At 47.1% G+C, this 24320-nt stretch overlaps 1 protein-coding gene across 13 annotated transcripts in view; it reads right to left on the bottom strand.

The window, feature by feature from the left end:
• SEPTIN11 (septin 11) overlaps positions 1-19329 on the bottom strand; it is a 73460-nt gene extending 54131 nt beyond the window's left edge. For 12 of the 13 annotated variants that reach the window (XR_007507881.1, XR_007507885.1, XR_007507887.1 and 9 more), the window contains exon 1: positions 4306-4362. Coding sequence is in view for 6 of the 13 variants with exons in the window: in XM_049815491.1 (XP_049671448.1) it covers positions 4306-4347 (42 nt within the window). In the remaining 7 variants the exon portion in view is untranslated. Of the gene's footprint in view, positions 1-4305; positions 4363-19209 lie in introns of those variants that run through there. The other variant, XM_049815490.1, reaches the window with a different exon arrangement.
• Between the last annotated feature and the right edge of the window lie 4991 nt (positions 19330-24320).

Genomic DNA, 24320 nt, shown 5'->3' with positions numbered 1-24320 from the left:
CCTGCTCTTGACTAACTACAAGTAATACAAAGTGAAAGATGTTACAGAACTGCAAGTTTCCACCGCAGCATAGGCCACCAAGGCCTCTTACGCAGCACAGCCAAACTCCCTTCTGAAGCTGAACATTTCTGTCCTCTCCAGAACATGTCCTCAGCCTCCACTGCAAACAGACCAGCAAGGAAATCCAACTCCCACTACCATTGGGGTTTTTTTTGCCTGGGCCAGAGCTAGCTACAAAGTCACATAGATGTTCCACGAAGTGGATGTCTCCAAGAGGGAAGCGAGAGACTAAAATCACATCTCCTACTGGAGTGAGCCTGGGCAGTCCCAGTGAGCACCAAGGTAAACATCACTTTTTTTCCCTGTCCCCCCCATCCACCCCCTAAACCCTCATAGATCAGACCTCTACGACTGCAGACAGCAATGCATGGGTACCATCAACTTCATCTGCTAATTAACTCAGGAGGAGCTCATGTCAGCAAGAAAGTGAAGACAGCCCAAATTAAGCTAGCTACCTACCATCTGGAACAAGTCAGCCAGAATGAGGCTTTGCAGACACTACAGCCACAGCAGAGAAACCTCATGCTGCCTCCCTGCCCTGTGCCATGCCACAGCACGATAATTCAAGGGGATCTTGATGGTGTTGCAAACCAGCATCAGCAAGACACTCCTACGGCCCTGACTGTTCTCACCTCATGGTTCACTGGCTGCAAGTCACCCATCCACAGACAGGAATAAAAAGGAGTGGGTTGCCAGCAAGGCACTAAAAAAGCTGAGGGTTTTTCATAGAAACATCTTTACACCATTCACAAAGCAGACAGACAGCAATAGTGTTTCCTCCCTCCTCCGGACCCTCCACGCGCTCTCACCTCCAAAGGCAGCTCAGGCAGACACCATCACCCTAAAACAAGAGTGGGGATCTCCAGCAGGAGACAAGCCTGAGAACTTGGCACAGCAGGGAGGGATCTTCTCCCAATTACAGGCAATGACACCTAACACTAAGCTTGTCCAACAAGTTACTTTTGCAGGGACCTATTTTCCAAACACCTCTATTACTGAGGCAGGAATTCCTGGGGAATAAAATAAATAGTTTCATTGGTGCAATTGGGAATATATTATAAAGGCAATGAGGCCACAGCACAGCTCTTTGGATGCACCAGGTTCCTGAACCGTTTTAGCACAGCTTCCACCCCAGGGCTGGATCCTGGCAAGAGGCTGAGAATCTATGCCAGCACAGAGGGTAGGGAGCTCACGTGCGATTCCCAGCTTGCTAAGAAACCTAACAGGAAAGCAGGGTCAGCACCAGGCCCCCAACTCCTGCCACAGGCCCAGCCCTGGCACACGACATGTTCCTGGCAGACCCTCCGAGCCCCCCCGGGTGCCCCCTTCACAAGCCCACACAGCACTTGCATGGCTCCCAGCTGTATTTTAGCTCCCAGCTCCCAGCCTCCGAAAGGCTGGGCAACCTTTCCCACCAGACCAAGCTCAGATTACACTGAGAACTTCAATTCCTGTAGTCACCTCAGCTTTCCTTACTCTTTTTATACAAGCTGTGATGATTTCCTTAATGCAGTTTACTTGGCAGGGAGGTGCTCCTTAGCTGGAAAAGTCATGTTTTAGGCCAGGCACAGAACTTAATTTCTGAAGGCTACAATTTTACCACCTTGGGTAAAAGTAGCAATGTTGTCTGTGTGAGGGATGTCTAGAAGGGAAAAGCTGCAAAGGAGAAAGGACCTGGAAAAGCAGCTAACTCCATGGCATTCAGAATAAGGAACAGCCACACAATTGGCCTTTATTTTCTTGTTTTTACCTGTCATCAGGCAGGAACACCTACTGAGGCAACTGAAGTAACAAAGCCTACCTGAGTTGGGGGAAATCCAGGACTTAACTTCTCAGCAAAATGCATGGGCACAGCCAGACCTGTCACTTTAAAACTGCTGTGGCTATACACCCACCTGACTTGAATGCTATAAGCAGGCCTGGCAATGACTAAGAGGTTTGGTATCACAAACTAATACTAGTTGTGGCCTCAGCTAAAGTTCAGAGATGACCCTTCATGCCTCCATCTTCTGCCTCCTTCACCAGGATTCATGGTCCCTGCCAGGCTTTCCACCAAGACGCTAACAATTTCTAAGCAGCTGGGCTCAAAACAGAGCTCACTGTATGTCCTTCACTTCAGTCTCCAGTGTATTTCTGTGGTCTCCAAGCAAACACATGCACAGTTTTGGACACCTGAGTGTGTGTGTGTGTGTTTGTGTGGAGGGGTGTTCACCCAGCCAGGCTCCCAAGCACTGGCAAGAGCCAAGAGAACAGGTAGTCATGCATAGTTCAAGGGCAGCTTCGAGACTAGCACTTCCCCAGTCCCCCTGGAAATCAAAAGAAGACGACACTGCCTTTGCTGTGGGGTTAAGCTCAAGTAAAATTGTCTGTATACAAATGCAAGCCAACAGAACAACTTTTTACTGAAACCGATGCAACCTCCCTAACAACTACACATTTTACACTGGGCACTGTACTACAGAAATCGCTAAAGCCTGTAATAAAGGCAAACGTGAGGCTTAATCTAAAAAGCTAAGTCACAGGTGGTAACCCACTAGGAAAAGAACGACAGAGCACAAACGTGCGGTACAAGCTTTATAATCTTTTGTGCAGACCAGACACCCAGCTTGGAGAAAGCCCTTCCTCAGCAGCACAGCACTGGCAAACGGCAATTTCCCATCATCAAGGATTTCAAGCAGATTTATTAGTTTAATCCTAATAATGCAAATAAAGCCAGATGCAAAACTGACATAAGCCACTACATGTGGAAAAACCTGCCCGTGACCCCCCTTCATGAATCTTTCATAGTAAAGCACAAACCTGTACAGTTATCCTTTTCCTTCCCCCCTCCCCATCCTCTGGAAACAGCCAGCTCAGTGCTACCAGGCTGGGTGTGCGAGCAGAACAAGGCTGGCACAGGTACCATTTCGGTAGTCGATTTCTCTCCCAATGAAAGTGCTTCTGCACTTGTACCCAGCTGGGGGTCCTATCACCTCAGACCAAACTCAATGTCTGCATGCAGGTATATACCTTCAGGGGTTGGAGTTTCTTCTGTCTTAAAATTCAGTCCCCAACAGAGAGGCTGCAAGTCCCCCTGCTAACAGCAAGGCTCAAATGATGCATCCAAGTCACACTCCATCTCTCTTTTCCTCATCCCGCTCCCTGGGGTCAAACTACCACCAGTTAGGATGCTGCTCACAAAGTCAAATGCAAGGGCACTGATTACTGTCAGCTAAAGGATTCCCAGTGGGCTGGCGTAAGCAAGGAGAGAGCAGTCTCTCATGGCCCAAGCAGCTGCTTGCTCAAGGCCAAATGGAACTCCCTGCCACTGCGGAGTGCCCAGGAGGCTCAGGTGCTCTGGGCGTGAAGCGCAGTACCGTGGCATTGCTACACCAGACCTGGTAGACACCAACCATTATTAGAGGGTGTGCTTGCTCTGGGCCAGTTTCATATTTTACAGCCTGTAATGTTTGCACATGCCTCAAGCTCAGTAGTGTTAGTGAATACCCCCAGCAAGTTTCCAAGAAGTGTATCTAGATTTCAGGGGAGGAAGCTCATTCTTTAAAAGATGAGATTAATCCCATGTTCAACTTCCCATAAACAGCAGTTATGCATCAGCAGTCACGAAAAGAAAAAGTGCCACACTAAATTCCTGGGGCTGGGAATGGAGAAATCTCTTCAAGACTGTCCAACATGAAATGAAAAATAAATAAATAAAACATCAAGGTACCACACTTCCCCTCATGCAAGTAGTTTCAGATGCTACCAGCCTCTGATATGTTTTCATAAGCTTATCTTTTCTTGGTGAACAATTTTAATTTTTGCCCTAGAAAAAGCAACGTACATTCCCCAAAACAAAAAAAACCCAGGAGAACAGTGCAAAACTGTACAGCATAAGGAAGTAAGCAAAAGAAAAATATTTTTCTTTTCACTGTTGCTAAGTTTTATTAACACTAAGTATTATTTTGAACAACTACATGTAGAAAACAAAAACTCCTAAAGGAAAATGCTAACTTTTTTTTTAAAAACTTACATTAGTGGCTAAAATCCAGACACTAATTGAATGCATCCTATAACCATAAAATCCTGTTCTTACTTGTAAATAATTCTAAGACCTTGATACAAAACCTGCTATCAACTTTAGGGGGCACAATGCTCCAGCCATACAAAGTTTATTCCATCAGGAAAACAAAAACAAATACACACACACACAAAAAAAAAGTCAAAAAATCCACTAAAACCTCAGGAAGCATACTGCATACTAACCTGACAAAAAACACAAAGGTTTTCCAGTACTAAGAGTCCCATGGTCAGCAAGTCTGTTCTCAGAAAACAGTCCCAGGGTACACTGGCAGGAAAGGAAATGGCTCTGTCTTATGAGGGGAAATTCAAGAATAAGCCCACAGGTCAGCAAGGGGAATCAGCCCCTGCTGTGCACTCCAAGAACACATCCAATATCACCCATGCAACAAGCTGATGAAAGATGTTGCACTCGTGTATTTAATGGCACCAAAGAGCAAACTGATTTATAAACTTGAGTGGGAAGCAGCCATGTATTAAGACCACTACAAACACTTAATCCATTTAATTCACTTAATGACGAATGACTGTCTAACAGACATAGCTATGCTCTGCATGGTTTCCATGACTATTCTAAGATCCCTCTGATAAAACAATGCACGTCCATAACTTGGCAGCAGGTTCATCATCAATGCCTGTAATCCTATGGGCTAGATCAGTGATTTGCCATTTTCCAGGTGCTTAAGAGGAAGGGGGTCTGATGGCCTTTGGCCAGCACTCAGGAGCAATGTAAATTAGCAGGCGGAGTTCTCATTTGGTAACTCACTGATCTGTGGACATCAGACAGAAGTCCCCTTAGAATCTGTCACAAAATATAACATACAGCTTTAATACTTTTTGACCTGATCAAAGCAGAGACTTGCATCTCTAAAATGAAGGAAACTTACTTTCTAGTCATTGGATTTTTTTCCCCACACCTATTACCATCAGTAAGGGAGTATTGTGTTTGGTTCCCCCCACGCCCAGCGGTTCCAGAAATAGCCTCCCTATAGCTATTTTTTTCAAAAGTTCTCTGTCCCAACACAGTCCCTGGCAGACCTGCTTGTTCAGTGATCTCATGGTATATGTCAAAGCTGCAGAACATTTGAGGATTATGTTGCATTTCAACTTGACCACCAAGCAAGACTGACACGTGTAACAAAAGAGGCGGTCAGCAGTCATTTACACACCTAGTAGGAGCAACACTTGGCCTGGAAATGAGAGGGGAGATGCTTTCATGGCAGGCAAGGGATAAGCTCCATGAGGACAGCGAACAAGTTACCCGAGGCTTCTGAAAGCAGCAGCTGCCAGCATAGCCAGGTCCGCACAGCTCCCGGTATCCTGTAACTGGGAGGAGCGGTGCGCCTCGCTGAGCGCACCAATTATGGACCCAGCTTATTTTGCCAAAACTATGGGGGTAGCTGCAAATGTCATTTTTCCTCCTATGGAACGGGACATTTACTGGCAATGCTTTGCTGGCCATAAACACTTAATCATGCTTCCCCAGCATCATGGCTCTGCCAGGAAGAGGCCTGCAGTAAAAATGTGGTTTGGTTATCAGTCTCTTTCAGAAGAAAGAGAAGACCCTGTGTGTTACAGCCAACACTTATTTAAAAGATTACGTGCTTTATGTGGGAACACAGGGTCTTTAACCAGAGAACAGTGAACTTGTATTTGAGCTGGTCACTGACCCCTCATACAGGCAACACAGAGGTTCCCACCACTTCAGCAGTGAGCTTGCACCACCAGCACGGCCTCTGCAGAGCTCCAGCAGCCCTAGGGTAAGGTAGGCAGCACTCTGCGCTGGTTGCTTCCCTACAGCCGACAACTACAGGCTGAGCTTCAACGTAGCCAAGTACCTCCTCTCAAGCAATAACATCCTTCCAGCCCCTGCAGGTCTTTGAAGAGTTTCTGGTTGGCCGCCTTCCATATCTGATGCAACAGTGCAACCTCCATGAACAAACCTGACACAGGAGTTTAATCCTCCTGTCTGAAGGCTGTGCCTCCTCCATCCAGTAGGTCAGGCAATAAACCACAAAATGTTCCTGGGCTCTAACACCACCAAAATACCCCTGCAAAAGACAACCGCACCAGCTGTTTGGATGCAAGCACCACTCTATCGTGTGACCACATCTGGAAGCGTAAGGTGCAAAGACACAGCAGGTAATACAGATTAACTACAGCAAGTTTCCTTGAAGCCTTCTGTAATTATTCTCAAAGAAGCGAAGGTTCTCACAGCTAAATGGTGTGCATGCACTTTTGCAAAGAGAGAGAGACACTCTGAGGGCTTGCAAAGAGGTAGCTAACACCTGAGGTGCTCCTCAGGTCTGATGATACACTTTGTCATTAAAACCAACATGAGGGGAAAACACCAAACTTCAAAGGTGTTTTCAGCCCCGTCACAGAGCAGCTGGATAAGCAGAGAGCAAACAAACCACAATTAGTGGCAGGCAGGCGCTGACCCTGCCCTACACACTGTCAAAGGCTTCCCATCCACATACCAAAGCTCCCAAATACCTTTGCGAGGTGGACCTTTGGCTTCTGGTATCTTGGTCCTGCTCAGCCTGCAGTGTCGCAACAGCTTTAATTAAAAGCAGGAGGCTGAAAAGCTGGAAACAGGCAGGGGAGTGCTGCTGGGTTCACATCTGGCTCGCAAGTTTAGTGCTGAAGTAAGGCTTCCATTTCTTAGCTGCAGAAAAGGCACCCAACACCAAGCTCCAAAGCCAGATAAGGGGTCTGTAATGGTACCAAATTGCCTCAGAGCTGTGCAATGAAGCAACCTGGCATTTGCCCAGACACTCCAAGTACTTGAAGCAAGGGAATTGTCTTCCCAAATGACAGAGATATTGCAAAGTCTGCTTGGGAAAAGCCAGTAGCTAAAAACATCTCCCCGCGTTGCTTCCCACTTCTTGTTTGATACATGAAGAATACTCATATTTAATACATTTCTGCTTACTTCAGAACAACCCTGTCTAGAGCCCAGTGCTGCTCTGCAGACGGGCCAGTCTTTAGGAACTAAGTGTGACACTTCCAAACATTACCCTGAGCTAATCCAATGTTATTTTTTCTGCAGCAGGCCGCTGCTCACAAGGCCATTGACAGAGATTTGCAAACCTCTGGCATTCACCCACGTGCATAAATTATTCCATACGCAGGCTGCTGCCACATCCATTAGCTGTCGATGGAGCTCTGCTAAAAGGTTGAACTGGAAAGTATCCACCCCCACAGATGAATGAATGTTGGCCACCACATTCTTTGACTGTCCATGCTTGTGCTTTAAAGGAAAGCAAAAGCAGTCAGATTCAGACTTACTTTTAATTTCTGCCCTCCTGTCAAGACTTGTGCTGTAGCAATCCATGCCGCTGCTTGTAACAGACTAGTGTTAAATTAAACCCACACTTCTAATGTTATTCCTTGATACACCCCAAAAGTGAACAGAACAAATTTTCTAACGTACTACCCATCTGAATAGTCCGGCTGCTCAGACTTCTCCCAGACAGTCAAGCTAAACACATACCTGGTAGAATTCAAAGTCTTGCAACCTTATGAGTATAGACAATACATATTGCACTCTACTTTGCTGAAATACATAGCTCAGGGACAACTTTCAGAAGGGAAGAATGGAACATTTTGCAAGGCTGTTTCTCTGAATAATAAGCAAGAGGATTTGCCATTAGCTTGCATCTCCTGCAGTTACTTTATGCTGTAGCTTTGTATACTCACATTACTCAGCTTTCTCATCCTATTTTCCTCCTAAGATGTATCACTCCGAAGCAGCATGAACTAGTGCCCAGGTGTGCCAGCCACCTCTCAAACCACTGCCTTGGCAGGAGAGCACAGAGGCAGCTCACGACAGGCTGCTTGCCCGCAGCAAGATTTGCAAAGGCAGACCGCCAGGCCAGCGCATGGCCCCATTAACTAGGGTCCCACGCAGGTCACAGGCTGCCCATACCAGATCCCATTTTCTAGGCTCAATCTCAATTCCTTTTTTTTTTTTAACGGAAGCACCAGGATAGGCAGCAGAGCACATTAGGTATCCCTCTGTAAGTAAAGCACTGAACTGTTTAGCTTGGCCAACTAACTATGCCAGCACATACCACATAACAGCTAAGCACGAGTCCACTGCGGAGCAAGAACGACTGTGACTGGTGAGCAGGGGTCCTGCCGAGTGAGCAGGCTCCACTGCACTGTGCTTCGTCTCTCTGCAGCAGCAAGGCTTTAAAGACCTGACAGGGCAGGTAAATCCCGTCACAACTTTATGGAACCAAACCTAAGGATTCGGGAAGACAAACATACCCAAAGGCAAATTCAGCTGGCTCCGAGCAAGTGTTTCCTGCAGAGGACTAGGCAAGATGAGTTCACACAAAGGAGCTCCCTGCTCTGACATGCTCTACAACTCCAAGCATTGCAGACCTGCCTATCCTAAAATTGGGGCACGATTCCCATGTGCAGTGCACATTTTTGCCCTTGGCTCGAGTTATTTAATGAGAGATACCAAAGCAAGTGATCTGCTGCTGCGTATTCCTTATTAACACCGCAAAGGCTGGAGATGCAGCAGTCTCCACCTCTGCACTGCTCAAAGAGGTAGGTAACGCATGAAGCCACAAGCAGCACTGCATGGGTTGCTTATACCCCAGAGCAGCTGAGGTCTGACAGGTAAATAACTGCTCTGGGAACTTTGTAAGCCTTCAAAGAGGAAGGCTAATATCTAGCTCTTCCTCCCTTCCCTGACTGTCCAGTGTAGGGTTCAGTTATATTAGTTATTGGGCCTGAAAATAGCTCATGGTCACAAGACTGTTCCAGGCGCCTTTAGAAGGCCTTGAACAGAATAAATAAGAAGATAGAAGAAGAAAGATCCCAATTAGGAAAACACAGGTGCACATTCCACGATAAAGGGAACTTGGCACAAACAACCTCAATTCAGGGGCGTATCTTGACCAATTGGACTAAGACATGCTTTAATTAACACAACCAATTATGTCTTGTGTTTGTGCCCGTGGACAGTACCGATGTAACCAATCACCGCTTATGCTTGTGCATGTGGACACCAAGTGCTTGCATGTAGTAGCCAATCAAAGTCTCTGAACAACTTAGAGAATTGTATAAAAATGATCAGCTAAGCTCAATAAACTGGCGACTTTAATCATCACATTGGTGTTCCATCGTCCGGGCCCTGCACGGCTTAATCCCTAAACCCTACAGTCCAGGAGAAAGATCTGTGTTTGTACATGCAGCGCTAAGACTCCCATTCTGCACACCGCAGTAGAAATGCGGCACAAGAGCCCGGTCCCGTAGCAGGCCAGCATGTGTTGACCCCAGGAGTGTCAGTGCAGGCGGGAGAGCAGCCCTTCCTTAGGCGCATGATGTTTTTACTCACATCTCTTTGGGCCACTTGGTAGCCCCTAAGGGTGCAAACTGGAGGGTAAACCTCAAGAGCAGACTTGCATGGTCTTCCTACTTCAACAGAAGCCAGGAGGATGGCACCCATCCAACCATCTCCATCCTCCTTACTAGCACTGAGTGCTACTGAACCCAAGATGCTGGGCCATGACCCTCCTCTGCAAGGCACTGCATCAAACCACAAATGCCAGGTCCCCTGCCCTGAACAGCTTTCAATTGCCAAGATATTTCAGCACACACAGTCCAGAAGAAGACCCATTTACCACAGTTAGCGTGGATGAGGACAGCATCTGCACGCTCTTCTCTTGGGACCACTTACTATGTGTTTTACGTAGGGAACAACCACCTAGTTCGTGCCAGAAACATCAACCATTTTTTAGCCTGTGTGAACTTTATACTTCCCTTCATTGGATGTAAGCTGTATCACAGCTAGCTGGCCCGGATTTATACTTTTAGCTTTCTGGTTCATCCCACTGGAAGAAATCATCAGGTTGCTTGGTTAGGCTATAAAAAAAAATACTGCTTTCCTTAGGTTATATCAAAGCCAAGTAACGCACATCCCACAGAAAAAAATGCTTTTCTGAGCTCCATTCCTGGCCAGGCCAAACCTGGGGGGACATGTAGCTGTGTTCAGCAACAGACAGTAGCCACACAGACTACAATTTCAAATAATGTTTTTGTTTAAACAACAAAACCAAAACACCTCTGGCTTTGATGTGTAAGTGGTTCTGGCCTACAACAGAGAAACTCACCATATGTCTTAGGAATGCTCTACATGAAAATTGCCCTCAATTGCATTTACATAAACCCTGAGAAACAAGGTCAGCAGAGTTATCCACACTGGTCACTTTTAAACCCTTCTTCCTTATTGGAATTACTTGTTAAATCTCCTTGGAAACATAACTTGCATATTACCCTATTTGAATAGCTATTTTTTTGAAAGTGTTTTTAATCAAAAGCATTAGTCTGGCAATGCTTCTTGTGCCACAAGATCCCACTAGATTTTGTGCAGTAGAGCTAGGTTTGCAGAGGTGACTGTGGCTGTGCTATTAATTCATTCATCACAGCTTTGCACCTTACAAAAAAAGAAGGGAATTAACACGTGCTTTACAGACCGAGAAAACAAAGGCATAGCAAAATGAAGGTATGTGCCCAAGACCACCCAGCAAATCAGGAGCAGGAACACTTGCAGCATGCCAGCCACACAAGCCCTAATCCCAAGTGGCTCTTGTAATTAATGGTCTAATAATGAATAATTGCATAACTCCAAATGCTGACTAGCAAAGGTGATTTCCAGCAGGATGAATATTCAGCTACCTGGAAACACAAAGTCCCGACACTATACTACTTTTTGGCAATTATATATCAGAAACGAAACTAAATCGTTCTAATTGTCCAGTGACCATCAGCTGTGCATTCCAGAAGCTAAGGCATTTCTTTGAGAAGTTGTTTATTTTCAACTTTCACTCCAACTTCTTTGTAATTCAGAGCATCAGGAAGGGTTTACCACTGCCTCGCTGAAGAGCTGCTCAGGGCCAAAGCAGACACTTACATGCAGGTTCTCCCCAGCACAAAGCATGTCCCAGATCTGGTGCCACTTTCCACCTCCACTGGACACCAGAGACTTGTGCTGCAATCACCAAACTCTGCCCTTCTCCACAAGACTAAGCCAGGACTACGAGAAGGATGGGAGCGCTCTGGAAGAGCTAACTCAAAGCCGGGAAGAAGAGCTGCCTCAGGACTCTGGCCAGGGACTCATTTCATGATTTCCAAAATGGGTCCGACACAGCAGAAACATATCTTGCAGGTGCGGAGGCTGGTGCAGAGGCAGCACGCTCCAACCCTTCTTGTAGCGGGTCCCTCTGGGGAGTAATCGCACATCAACCTTGACACTGACCAACGGAGCACCCTCAGGCCCCCAACAGCCTGCTCCCCAAAGATGCTTAGCACCTCTTACCCTTGCAGGGGCTTGGAGGACTGACTGGCACCAAGTACCTTCTCAAAAGCAGACTGCAGGCTCAGAAACCCTGATGACTAACCAACCTCCGAAGACAGATTTGAGGGGGCAGGGGGAGAAAAAAAAACCCATAAATTAGGTCAAACGCTCCTGGAAAATGCCAATTACTTTATATATAGCAAATTGCACTCGGATGTCATTTAATCTCAGCTTGCCGTTGTCAGATATTAGCTGAAATTCCCTGCTTTGCTTCGGCTGCCATATTAAAGTGCCATGTATTCAATATTAATGAGACAGATGAAAAAGAATGAGACTAGGTTGGCATTTTCTGTGATAAAAGACACTTTGTGGAAGAAAAGCATTCATTTAGAAATATTAAGGAATCTTCTTGGCTTGGAAATTACATACAATATACAGTAAACGAATGAAACTGTTTTCAAATGTAATTAAAAATCTTCATCTTCTGATTCGATAAGCTAACAAAGGTGTAATCATTGATTCATTGTTTCTTCTGCTAAAAACAACCACGGTGGTGAGTTACCTGGCCACAACTAGGGAAAGCTTTACAGATAAAATTGCTGACACAGGATGTAAAAAAATTATTTTCCCCCGTCAGTATCTACACCCTCACACTTACACACAGACATAAAATTTCAGAGTGCAGAACTCTGTGACTGACCAAGAAAGAAAAGGCACAATGAGGCCTGCCATGGCTCAACCTGGTCATGAAACAGATTTGGGGGAGGAAAAAGCAGCAGCCAACAGATGTGGTGGTTTAGTGGTGTGATTTACCATTAGAGCAAGTCACCAGACGAACCAGCAAAATCCCTGCTCCTCTTGGGGTCTTGACATGAAGATTTGAGGACTGTGCATGTGTTCAGCCCCAGATGGCTGCATTAAGCCTTGTAATCACTGCTAGCATTTACAGCTAGCAATATACCTGCTCACAGTATGACGACCTAATCTTTTAGCCGTAAAAGCTGAGAATAAATAAGAACTGTTTCCCGTTCTTTAGTTCAGTAATTTCTGAAAATATCAGTCTTGACATCTCAAACTGGGAACAAAGACTATTGAAATATCATTAGCCATGCTGTTTCTAAGTTCATTCTGCAGATATCCAAGAAATTTCATTCTACCAATTAAAACAAAAGGAGACAACAGAGAAAAGAAAAATCTTTAATCATCTGAAACAGCAAGAAAAGGAAAATCCAACTACATTTATGCACAACCTCTTTAATGGCAACCCTGTACATTTCCTACACACATCTGGAGGATGTGGGGTAATCCACGTTATCGCAGAGAGATGCCAAGAACGAGTGTCAACGATAACCAGATACTTTCACCTTTCCAGGTTGCAAATTTCTCATTTCCAAGCTAGGCTGTTGCCTGCCAAATTTTGTCCTGGAAATGTAAAGCCAGGACCGTCACTCTGCTCTTCTTCATTCACCTGAAAGCTGCCAAAAGCTCCTAGGCTGACTCAGATTGGAGGAGATGGGTTTTCACAGGGGCTGAAAGGAGATAATTTGTGTGCTTCGAAAGGCAAAGACTTGGCTGTGGTTACAAGTGGGAACATCTATCTGAAAGAATAAAAGCAGACTTGCCATTCCATCTCTACTACAGCTTGTGCTCTTGTACTTCACTGCAAATCAGTCATCGTGCTGCCCTGCAGAGGGAAATACAAGCTCGCAGTGTCACTGAGCAAGCCAAGCAAGTCGTCTACCAAACTTGTTCCTCTCCCACCTTAGTTTTCTTTACAGACAAAACCAGAGGCTGCCACCACCAGACTGTCAGAAACTTAATTCAAGCCATGTTAATGTGCTTAAGCAGAGCATTTCGCATACTCGGTGCATTCAGCATGTCTGGCAAAGAGATTCTGTTGAGTCTGTTGCTTACACAGGACATCGTACTTCACTTTGCACCCAGTTAACCTGCTGGCAAAACACCCCGACTTTGCACAACAGCTTCAGATCCACAGATGGCCTCAAACAGTCCTGCAAATCATTTACAAACATCCCTCTCAGGATCTGAAACACTATTTCTCGCCCCCCCCATTCCCATCACATGAAGAGGTTAATATGATTTCTGAATTAAATAGGCAAGATGCATGCAGATTTCCAGAAACAATTCGTAGCAGAACTACTGCTGTGCACAGGAATCAGTTCTCAGGAGCTGCTGGCAAAGCAGGCAACATCTGTGGCAAACCCAAAATGTTTCTAAAACAAGTCTTTTTCTATTAGCTTGTGCCAAGTATTCATGGCCTGATCTGGTAAAGAAATAACCCGCAATTACAGTACTTCAATAACATATTTCCAGCAGCTAGATCCCATCTGAAAATAAATCTGGGATGCAGAAATGGTAACAGAAAATCCAATTAGATAATAGAATCATCTAAAGAGCAATAAGCCGAGATGGAAAAAACAAACAAACAAACAAAGAAAAAGAAAACCAGTAGTAGCCTGCTCTGCCATCACCTTATCTGGGATGCTACTAAAGGAAACAAAAGGCTAAGTCTGCAAGAAAAAGATTCAGCTCCTCCATATTTTCAGCAACTTCAAAAGCTCTAATTGCATGGTCTGTTTTTTTTTTTAAATAAGGAGTTCCAAAGATAGCTGAAAACTTATAAATTGCAGACCTCAGCAAAATAATTGTACTACTAGTGAAATGGCAATAATAGCCTTTGGACTACACTGCATGCCAACAGTGGGTATCAGTTATATTGGAAAAGCAGAGAGCACAGCCACAGCGAGAAAGCTTGTGGAAGGGCTGGGTATTGCTAATGGAAAACCACAGGGAGCTCTTCCTCCTCATAGCTCTTTCTCCACCACCTCATCCAAGGCCAAGTGAGCCGTGCCTACACCCACATCAATCACACCTGCCCGAGCTGTGGATGAAAACAGCTCTGGGGATGCCTGCAAGTCCTGGCCCACATGCATCTAAACCAGGCACCATGGCATAGAAGAGGGGGAAAGGCATCCAGATGTAACAAAGTAGCCAAGAAAGCACATCTCTTATTCCCCTCTCACTGAATGCATCACACAGCAGGATGCAAACTAGCACTTATAGGGAGAAAGAAGAACATTTGGGGTAAATTCTTGTTACCGCTGCTTTTAGCTAAGACAGCAAAACCCTGAACTCAGTTTTCTGTCTCTGATCTGGAGCATTCTCCACCAATATTAATGCTGAATGCTAACAGCACCGCGGTGTTTGTCTAAACCATTATTACGCATCACTTATTACAGTGGGCTGGAGAGCTGTTCACAGAGCTGGAAGCGAAGGCAGCTAGATAGCGTACCTAAAAAAAGCTTGACGTACTACATGGGGCTTTTTTTGGTTCTTGTTAAATCACCTGGTTGCACCCAACTGTTTTTAGTTGAAACTGCTTCAGTATCTTTTCCTCCAAGAGCCACTGTAGCTTATAGGACTGAAGCCTAGAGCCAAACCAAGCCAACAAAGCAGCTGGACAAGACAGAACCATTTGCCAAGCCAACAGAAGACCCTGTCCCCTTGGCCCCTCTCCTGCCAAGCAAGCCACTAGCTACCGACCAGCCTCGTGTCCGTGCTCTCGGCATTACCTCGAGAGGAAGAGGCATACCAAGGGCACAACAGAAGCAACAACCCTCATATTGCTCCAGAACAGGCAGCCAGCCAGTAAAGCAATCTCTCTCAGGGGCTGCAGGGGTGAGAAGGAGACATATAAAACATGCCTTAGCTCTTGAGTAAATATTTTACTTCTCAGATTCATGCTGCTTACTTAATCAATCCCCATCATTATTTCAGAGGCCCTAGTCAGACACTAAAATTGATTCCCCGTGATCTCATCCACACAAAATATGGATTTTCCAAGTATCCCCATCAGATCCTGACTCCCATTCAGCTTGCTTTATGCTGGAAAAGCTAGACGCCCTGAGCTTGTGGTGGGCTGGACACATAACCTGCCCCATGACTGAGGCTGTGCTGAAAACAAGGCAAGGAGGAGACAGGTTCCCACCATTGTTAACAGCAACGGGAGAAACAAGAATTGTCTGAAAGAATTTCCTACTGCAAACAAGGCACTGAGGTGAATAAAGGAAATGAAGAGTTCACAAACTAAAATGCAGTCCCGCATGCACTGCTTCTCAGGCGCTGGCAGCTGAGCCAGGCCCAAAAAGCCACACTTTGCAGTGGAAAGCAGGCAAGGAAGCCAAAGCCCATGCCCCAGGCCATCTCAGCTGCCCCAGCAGTGCCACCCAAGCCCACAACATCACCACATTCACTGGGAGGAGAGTCCACAGCCCCGCGATGCTCCCTGGAGAATACCCGACAGCAGGGACAGCTCAGTCTTGCAGTTAACTTGGAAAACGACAAGCTGCAAAGTAGCCAGAGCACTGCTGACATGTGCCTGGAGTGTGACAATCCACTCCTTGCCCTGGGGTCCATCCCCAACCCACCTCGTTCCCTAACCTCTCTCAGTTTCAGCTCTCCACTCGCAATAGCTCTTCTCCCAGCCAGTCACATCTTTGTCAGTGAAGACTGTCAGACACTCAGCTAGCAAGAGCACAGAAACACTCACAGTGACAAGGATGTATCCCCGTTCTTAGTGCTCATCTTATCGCCTAATATCAGCGGTCATGGTGGCCCTGCTCCACCCGCCAACATGCATGAATGTTGTTTTCCAAAGGTGCTGCCCCACAGCTCTTGCTGACCCCTGTGGGTGTTGGTAGATCTGCTGCTCAGAGAAAGGTAAAGCATGTAGAGTCTTCAGCTCCATTAGCCATGCTCTACCTTCTTGTCTCTCTCTTTCATTCCCTCCCCTCCATGGAAACTGGCAGTCTCTCATTATCAAGTATTTTTAAAACAGATGGAAGAATACACTGTGCTGCTTTAATCTCTCAGATAACGTTTTCCATGGTTCCCATGCAAAATTTGTGTTCCAGCTTCATTTTCCATCAATTTTTGTTTGACTCGGAGAGAAGCATAGATTAGTGTATACACATGAGTAAAAGTTACTTTTGCTCCTTTAACTAGACCAAGCTATGATTCTGTAAACATTTAGAATAAAAATAAATAAATAAAGAGAAGGGTAGGGAGGCCAGAGCCCTCTTCCATGCTCTGAAGTACTGAGAAACCATCCAGCGCTGGTCAAGATGCTGGGAATTAACCCGGGGAGGAGGAAGAGGGTCCCCTATCTAGCACACCTCAACCATTTCCAGGCTGCAAGTGGCTTATCTCACACTGAGCCCAGATGACCATATGCATCCTTCCACCCTCACGTAGGTTTAAGCACACGCATGGCTTTCATCAGCTGAGAGATCCCACGGCAGCTCCCAGCACCAATCCTGCCAAAATTTTGTTTATGCATGCCTTTACATTTACATTCCGAAATCAGTCTCTATTAAGTCAAATGAAATTACAGGCAGCGCATTACACATGTGCCTTCACATCTGTGGGATCAGGGCCTTAAAATGAAAGCCGCCCATCCTACCAAAACACACCCTGCTCAGCTACATTAAACACAGACACTTCAGAGCAGTTTGCTGAAGTTATTTTTTATGCATGCTTTTACAATTAACATAATGTTATATCCTGCCAGGACGTAAAAGGTTGTGACTCAGGAATGTTATCATAGTTTTAAGTCAAACTGACTCGCTTTTCGTTTCATTCCTTTCCTCTTCTCTCCTCCTTGCTTTAAGTCTACCCGCATGCTCCCTTCAACAAGACGCATACCACTTTGGGCCCTTATAAAATATGATTATTATGTTGAAAGCTTGATAGGTAAACATTCATCAGCATTGCCTTGCTCTACCATATAATTAGCTATTTCTTCAAACTCCCTACCGCCCCCCCCCAGCAACACAACAGCAGCATGCAAAGTGGTAGCAGAGAGGATTAGATAAGAAGGTATACGAGACGAAACGCCCCCAACATCTACTGAATACCAGCCCACTGTCCTTTCTTCTCTTATCACCCCAAGATAAAACAACTCTCTTCTCCAAAAAGCACCGATTCTGGAGGATGAACGGTCTGCCCACCAGCTGCTTACGAGGAAGCTGAGTGCCCTCATCCCTTCCTCTCCCACACGCACATGCTTCTCACGCTGAAGGATGCTTTATTCTGCAGTCAGTCCCACGGGACTGGACTCACTGGCACACACATTAGAATTTACTTTAACTGGTGCAAAACCCTCTGTCAATGCTGTTTTGGGATTGCTCGCGGACTTCAATTAACCAAAACCGTGAGATGCTGAGTAGTGGCATCACCTTAATAGAATGACAGAAAAATAAAGCAAAAGAGATACGCAAGAACAAAAAGCAATCACGTCTTGCAATAAGCCACGTTCCTGAGCCTATGCATGTCGTGACGTTGCTACTTTACACAAAGCAAAATAGCTCTGCTTGGCATTACCCTTCAGCCTGCCCTCAAAACCCGCTGAAGTGGTGATCTCAGTGCATCTTCTTACACTGAAAGACCAACTTCCAAGCATGCTTTAGACCATAAGACCAAGGAATCATTTCAGAAGAAGCTTTACAAACAGCTGGTATAATTTATAGGTATTCTGTTAACAAAAATCAGCTCTTATTTTGCTTAGTAGCATAACTTCCCACCTCCAGTAACACCATTAACCCCGTCTTCATACATTTGCTTTGCCACATCACAGGAACCGTATAGCCCTGCAGATCCATAAAGGCATAATAAATGCTAAAAGAAACTGTCTCATCCTGGTCACATCTTGAACACAGACCACTTTCTTATTATGAAAAAGAGCCACATTCAAGTCCTCCGTTCATGGGCAACATCTGTTTTACTCGCAAGCACTAAAAAAGTCACTGGGAAGTCGGTCAAGTCTCTCTCCCTCCCTTGGCCAACGATGCACAAAAGTGCATTCAGTCTGGTCATAGTGGAGTTTCATTCACGTTTCTACAAGCTGGATGCGAGATTTTTTTATTATTATTATTATTTTTTCGGGAACAGCATCTGTTAGGTTTTGTGGTTTGGGTTTTGGGTTGTTTTTTTCCTTTCTCTCTGTAACGGGGAAATCTTTTGTCTTTCTCAACATGGATGTAAGAAACTCCCGGCCAAGCCATCCCCAGAAAAAACGGGTCACGCTGCAAGCCGCAAAACACTCGTGCTCCTCGGAAGCCTTTCACGCCGGGATTTCCATGACCGTTGCCCGCCGCAGCCGAGCGCCGAAAGCCTTCCCCCAGGGGCTGCGGGCACTTCCCCGCCCGCCCACCCCGTACGAAGCGCAGCCCTCCTCGCTCCCACTTCTTCCCATCCATGGGAATCGCCGGGGCAGAAACGGCCGCGGCAAGACACTAACGGCGGCCCCAGCCCTGGCGGGAAGCAGCCCGGGGACCACCCCCGGCGTCTCCCCGCTGCCCCGTGCGGTTCAACGCCAAGGGCTCCGGGGGGGGGGGGGGGGGGGGGGGAGCCGCCTGCCACCGGGCTCGGCCCCGCTACAACAAAGAGCCGCGGCCCCAAACCGCGGCGAAAAAGTTTTGCGCGGGTCCCCCCGGCCCCGGGAAGGGGCACAGCCGGCGGCGCCCTGGCACGCCGCCCCGGCGAGCCCGCCGTCCCCGCGACCCTCCGCATGACACGCCGGGCGCTGCGTCCCTCCGGTCCCCGGCACGGCGTCCCCGGCACGGCATCCCCGGCCCGGCACGCCGCCGTACCGGGGCGACCGGCCCCCGGCAGCGCGCCCCGGGCGTTGCATGGCACCCCTCCGTTCCTCCACCCCCGCAGGCCCCGGCATCACTCCCCACCGCTGCCGCACCCACCGCCGGTCTCCCCACAGCCACGGCCATCGCGGTGCGGTGCAGTGCGCTGCGCTCCCCGGCCCGCCGCTGCCGCCTTCTGCGCTGGCTGCTAGGGCTGCAACATGGCCACCCGGCGGGGAGGGCCCATGCGCAATGCAAAGGGGCCGGGCGGCGAGGCGGGACCCCCCCGGCCCTCCCCCGGGGCCGCCGGGGAGCGCGGACGGGCGGCACCGCCCCGGCCGGCCGGAGCCCCGCGCCCGCTCGGGGAACCCCGGGGGGCCGCCCCGGCAGCGCGATCGATCCCCAGCGGGAATCGCAATTAACCCTCGTTTGGCGAGCCCTCCGGGAAGGGGCCGCACTGCTCTGCCCCGCAGCCCGGCTGGCCGGGCAGGGGAAGCTCGGCCTACGCCCTGCCCGCCGCCCGCTTGTCCCCCTCCCCTTCACCTGAAAGGGCCACTCTCTCCGACTCCGGCAGCCCTACAGCGACGGGGGGGGGGGAACAGCTGAAAGCAGAGAGACCCATCTGCTCCCGGGGCCCTTGCAAAGACATGGCCCAGCAAAGGACTGGTAAGACCCTCCCGCCACCAGTTTGGTTAAGAAGGAGAACGGGGACTCGGCGAAGAGGTATTTATAGCAGGGAGTCAGACAGGAGCTCCCACAGCTGGAGCTGTTTGCCAGGAGCATCCCTAATGCCCTCCTATAACGACACAGAGGGCAAAACCAGGCACCCCATTCCTCTTGTCTCTCTGACCCAACACACTCATGCTCCCTTTTCAAACAAGCTGGGCATACCAAACAGCCGCCACGGTGGCCAGTTGCTCTCCCACTCCAGTGATTTCCAGGGAAAAAGCAAAGCACAGCTGGCTCCTTGCTCCTCCAACGAGCAAAATGCTTAACATCCTGATGTTAAACATGATACCTCCTTACCTGCAAAGGTGGGACTCTTAAGACTAAATTCAACACATCTGCTCACAAGCCTTCAACCAAGGCAGCAATGAAGGAAGGTCCCCGCTGGGTCAGCTCCTGCAGCATTTTGGAAGGCATGAAACCCCAAAAGGCTACAGAAGACAGAGATCCAATTTGCTACACACGTGAAGGACATGTGGAATTACAGACACGTCAGTGCTAGTCCTTATGTGAACATACACAGAATCAAAACAAAAAAGCCAAAAGGATAAAAACTGAGAGCACCCTCTAGAACTAAATGACCCAGTGTAGTAAGCAAATAAACCTCAGTGGTATGCTTACCATTTGTACACCCTTCAACCCAAAGCTTTTACCTTTTCACTCTAAAAGCCATTTTTGTACCACTATAAAGAAACACGTGGCTCTTTGTAGGGATCTACAAAGTCCAGGCATTGTCTTCCTACAGCTCTTTTTATTGTGTTTTGAAGGACTTGGGAGCTGATATTTGAGACCAGTCACCCATGCCTGCTCCCACAAACCCCAAAGTGAACAGGAACCAGAGGAAGCAAAGAGCACTGCCTGGCACTGGTCCTCACCTGGGGCTGAGGATCTGCACCTGGGGCAGCAGCCCTTAACTGGGCACAGGTGCAGCCATCATTAGCAAAGCTGCTAAACCAAAAAATTCTAATGGGGTTTCTACCTGTAAAATTTTGCAAGCATAGTTGACGCAGTGCTTTTATTACGCTGATGTGTTAGGCGTTACTGCTAATATCCTAGGGAGGCTGCTATATTAGACTCATGTTCTTGCCCTTATAGCAAATTCCTCCTGCATACACAGCTCCAGGTGAGGAGGTGCTGAGCATGACTGTACTGGGAAATGTGCTCAGACCAGTGCAGCCTCTAGTGGAAACCCGATGATTGTATCTAAAGAGTTGCCCTCATTGCATCTGTGGGTGAGGCAGACACAGCTTCCCCTTGTCTGAATTACAGGCATGCCTGCATCAGCTTAACTAATGCAAAGACCTTCTGTGTTTGCAAAACCCTAACGTGACTCACCTCAACCTTTCTTGGCCCAAAGCTTGGCTCAAAGTGGTGGAGTTTTTCTCTGCGACACTCATGCATACAGACCTTCCTGGGTATGGCTGTTCATGCTGAAAGAGTAGGGCAAAAAAACCATCACAACAAGAAATGTTCTGCAGTCTCTCTAGATCTCAGCCAGTGTAGTTCCTTGCATTCCTAGCGTTCAGTGGGAAGAAGCAGACCCCTCACTCCACAAAGTTTCATAACTGCTGCTAACAAATCGGTACCTGTGCAAAGGGAATTGCCAGTCACTCACTCTAGAGACCCTGCAGGAACCACTTCCATTTTTCCAAAGCTGTTTTGCATAATTTTGCAGATACGGCACGTCAATGCTTTAATAACCTTTTGTGTCAGCTGTGGGGCAATTTCTCAGATTATATGGGATGAGAAAATACGCAAGTAGACACAGAACTTGGGTTAACTTACCTGCTGTTTAAAAACAAACACAGGTATATAGCTCCCTAAAGGCAGCATCTTCTTGCAATATAATAGGAAGCTACAAGACTAAGTGGTGGGCTCTTTTTTTTGTTTTTTAATGTTGAACTAATGTTTGATCCTGCCTCCATTTTGTGATTAGCACTGCTCACAACTTACTCAAATTTCACCCAAAGAGACTTGCTGTGTCCAGAACTCCCAAAGAGGGCGAGATAAGGGTAAATTCAGCAATATTGAGGACTCCTACCCACAACAAAACTGACTGATTTACAGACAAGGTAAATCATTAAAGCATAAAGGGAAACAAGAGTCTCTTTAAACCTCTTAGCGTGAAGCAGGCGATGAAGCAACTCCAGGTAGTAGGGCTGCGCTTCTCCTTGCCTGCATGCAGTGTTACACTCCCTTAATCCCAAAATGTGATTTGCAGCTCAGGCTGTAAGGGGAGAGACGTGTGCCAGCATTCGGTCTGCCTCTGAATCAAAGTGAGCTACTCTTTTCAGCATACTTCTGCATGTGCCAACAAAGGGTATCAACAGACAGTCATAACCAAACAGGTTACAACCAACTGCCGTATAATTGTCCGCCATCTGAGCTATCCAGTAAGCAACACACTCCCAGCCAGTAGTGGCTGTCAAGTGAGATGCATCAGTTCAACCTATTTCACTCAAACAAGCTCAGTGAGGCTTTTCCAACCTCAGCAATGCGAAAGCATCAGCATTCAGTGCTGGTCTCAGTCCTGCAGGTACTTCAGCAGTCACTCAGTGACTGGTACTAAGTGACTTAGTGACTACAAACTCACCTGAGTGTGTTTCACTAACTGCAAGAAAAAAGTTTATAGAGTGAGGGCTGACATTTCTCAGTAGAAAAACATCTATTTTTTTAGTCAAAGCTAAGCTTACAGTAAGGAAGATAATACCTCCAAGAGTGTTTAAATAAAAATATGATCTCATAGAAAGCCTCCTGCTTACACCTTAGTCCATTAAACCAAAACAACACTTTCATAGGAGTGTTGTCATTTGCCACTGTTATTTTCTCGGATTTTTTATCTTTACAATCTACCCTCCTCTCTTATTTGTGATCACAACTATATCATTATGCTCCATTCATTTCATCACAACTGCTTCTGCTGAGAGCGTGCTGCTCTCAAACACAGGGTTGTGACTGCAGTTCAGGGCTGATCAGAAGAAGGGGGAGAAAGGTATTTACAGCTTGAAGAACTGTACCAAAAGCATGTACAAAATGATAAAATATTAACATGAGACTTACCCTTTTCCCAGCACCTGCACCTAACTCAGATGAACACCACTAATGGGGTGCAGCCACACTCTCCTACAATATACACCACAGGGAAAACCAAAAGCAAGATGTGGCAGAGCAGGTAGCGCAGTTTCTCTTACTGTACCACCCAAGCAACCCAAACCTTGGCACACTGGAAGACTTTTCTGATACATTGCATAAACTGTACCTTCTAACTTAGAAACTTGAAACTTTCTTTCAGGGCTGCTCCCGCCACTCCAGAGGTTACATTTTAGCAGTCCTGCAGCTGCACAGGGCAATTTATCCTGCAAACCGGCGTAATAACGTACTGAGGCATAAACTAATGCTTCAGAGTCAGCAATCCAAAAGCACAGACCTGTGTAGCTTGCTTACTCGAGAGCAACACTGCCGCACGCATCCACTCTTGAATGTGTTTGCAAGGGGTGAATCTTAGAAGTTATCCCAAGGTTCTGTGTTACCGAAACAGAAATCACAAGCCTGTACACACCATCTATTGCAATCTCTGCCTTGGGTTTGTGAAGGTTGCGTACACTTCTGGAATTGCAGCGGGCTAGAGGGTATTCCAGCTGCCTAGATTACAGGCAGCTAAAAATATTTACGGATACCCGGGAGCCTGCAGTGGAGATGATTTCTGGAGCATGACTTAGGACCAGATCCAGACCTCTTTAAAGCCAGAAGCCTATATCAAGCTCAGTCCCTCCACGCCTCTGTTCCCTGATTGTAGGACAGGAAAAAACAGCACACCCTCTCTCCCACGCTTTCCACCCATATTCACTCCCCAAACTCCTTGGGGCAGGGGCTGCCATTTGCTTGGTGTATACAGGACACATTGTCCACTGGGGCCCTGATCTTATCCATCCCACTCAGCTGTAATGTACACCCTTGTGATAATAGCATTAGCAATACAGAACAACATTAGATCCCCAGTCTAGCACAACGTGTGTCCAACCTGCCTCAGGCACACAGCGAATACAGAGATGATATGAGATATAATTTGACTTTGGGCAGTCTTGGTACTTGTGTGTAGTTGTTGTACGTAGATACAATCCCACACACTTGCAATAACAGCTACCCTGAACCCACATCACATTCGTGTATCTTTACTGCTAGTTTTCCTAAGTCACAGAATCACAGGGCAGTTCAGGTTGGAAGGCACCTCTGGAGATGGTCTGGTCCAGCCCCTGCTCAGGTGGGGTCACATGGAGCAGGACTGCATCCCGTGGAGCTCTGAAAGTCCCTGAGGATGGAGACCACAACCTCTCGTGGCAACCCACTCCAGTACTTTATCACCCTCACTACAAAAGAGTTTTTCCTCCCACGCAAAAGGAATTTCTTGCATTTTAACTTGTGCCCATCATCTCCAGTCCGTTCACTGACATAGTGACTGATAAAGCGCTCTTTCTGCTCACCTCATGCCAGCAAATTACCCTCGC

This window comes from Accipiter gentilis, chromosome 12 (genome assembly GCF_929443795.1).
Source record: "Accipiter gentilis chromosome 12, bAccGen1.1, whole genome shotgun sequence".
NCBI classification, from domain to species: domain Eukaryota; kingdom Metazoa; phylum Chordata; class Aves; order Accipitriformes; family Accipitridae; genus Astur; species Astur gentilis.
Note: the sequence above shows the minus strand (reverse complement) of the source record. Positions and strands in the feature narration are given on the sequence as shown.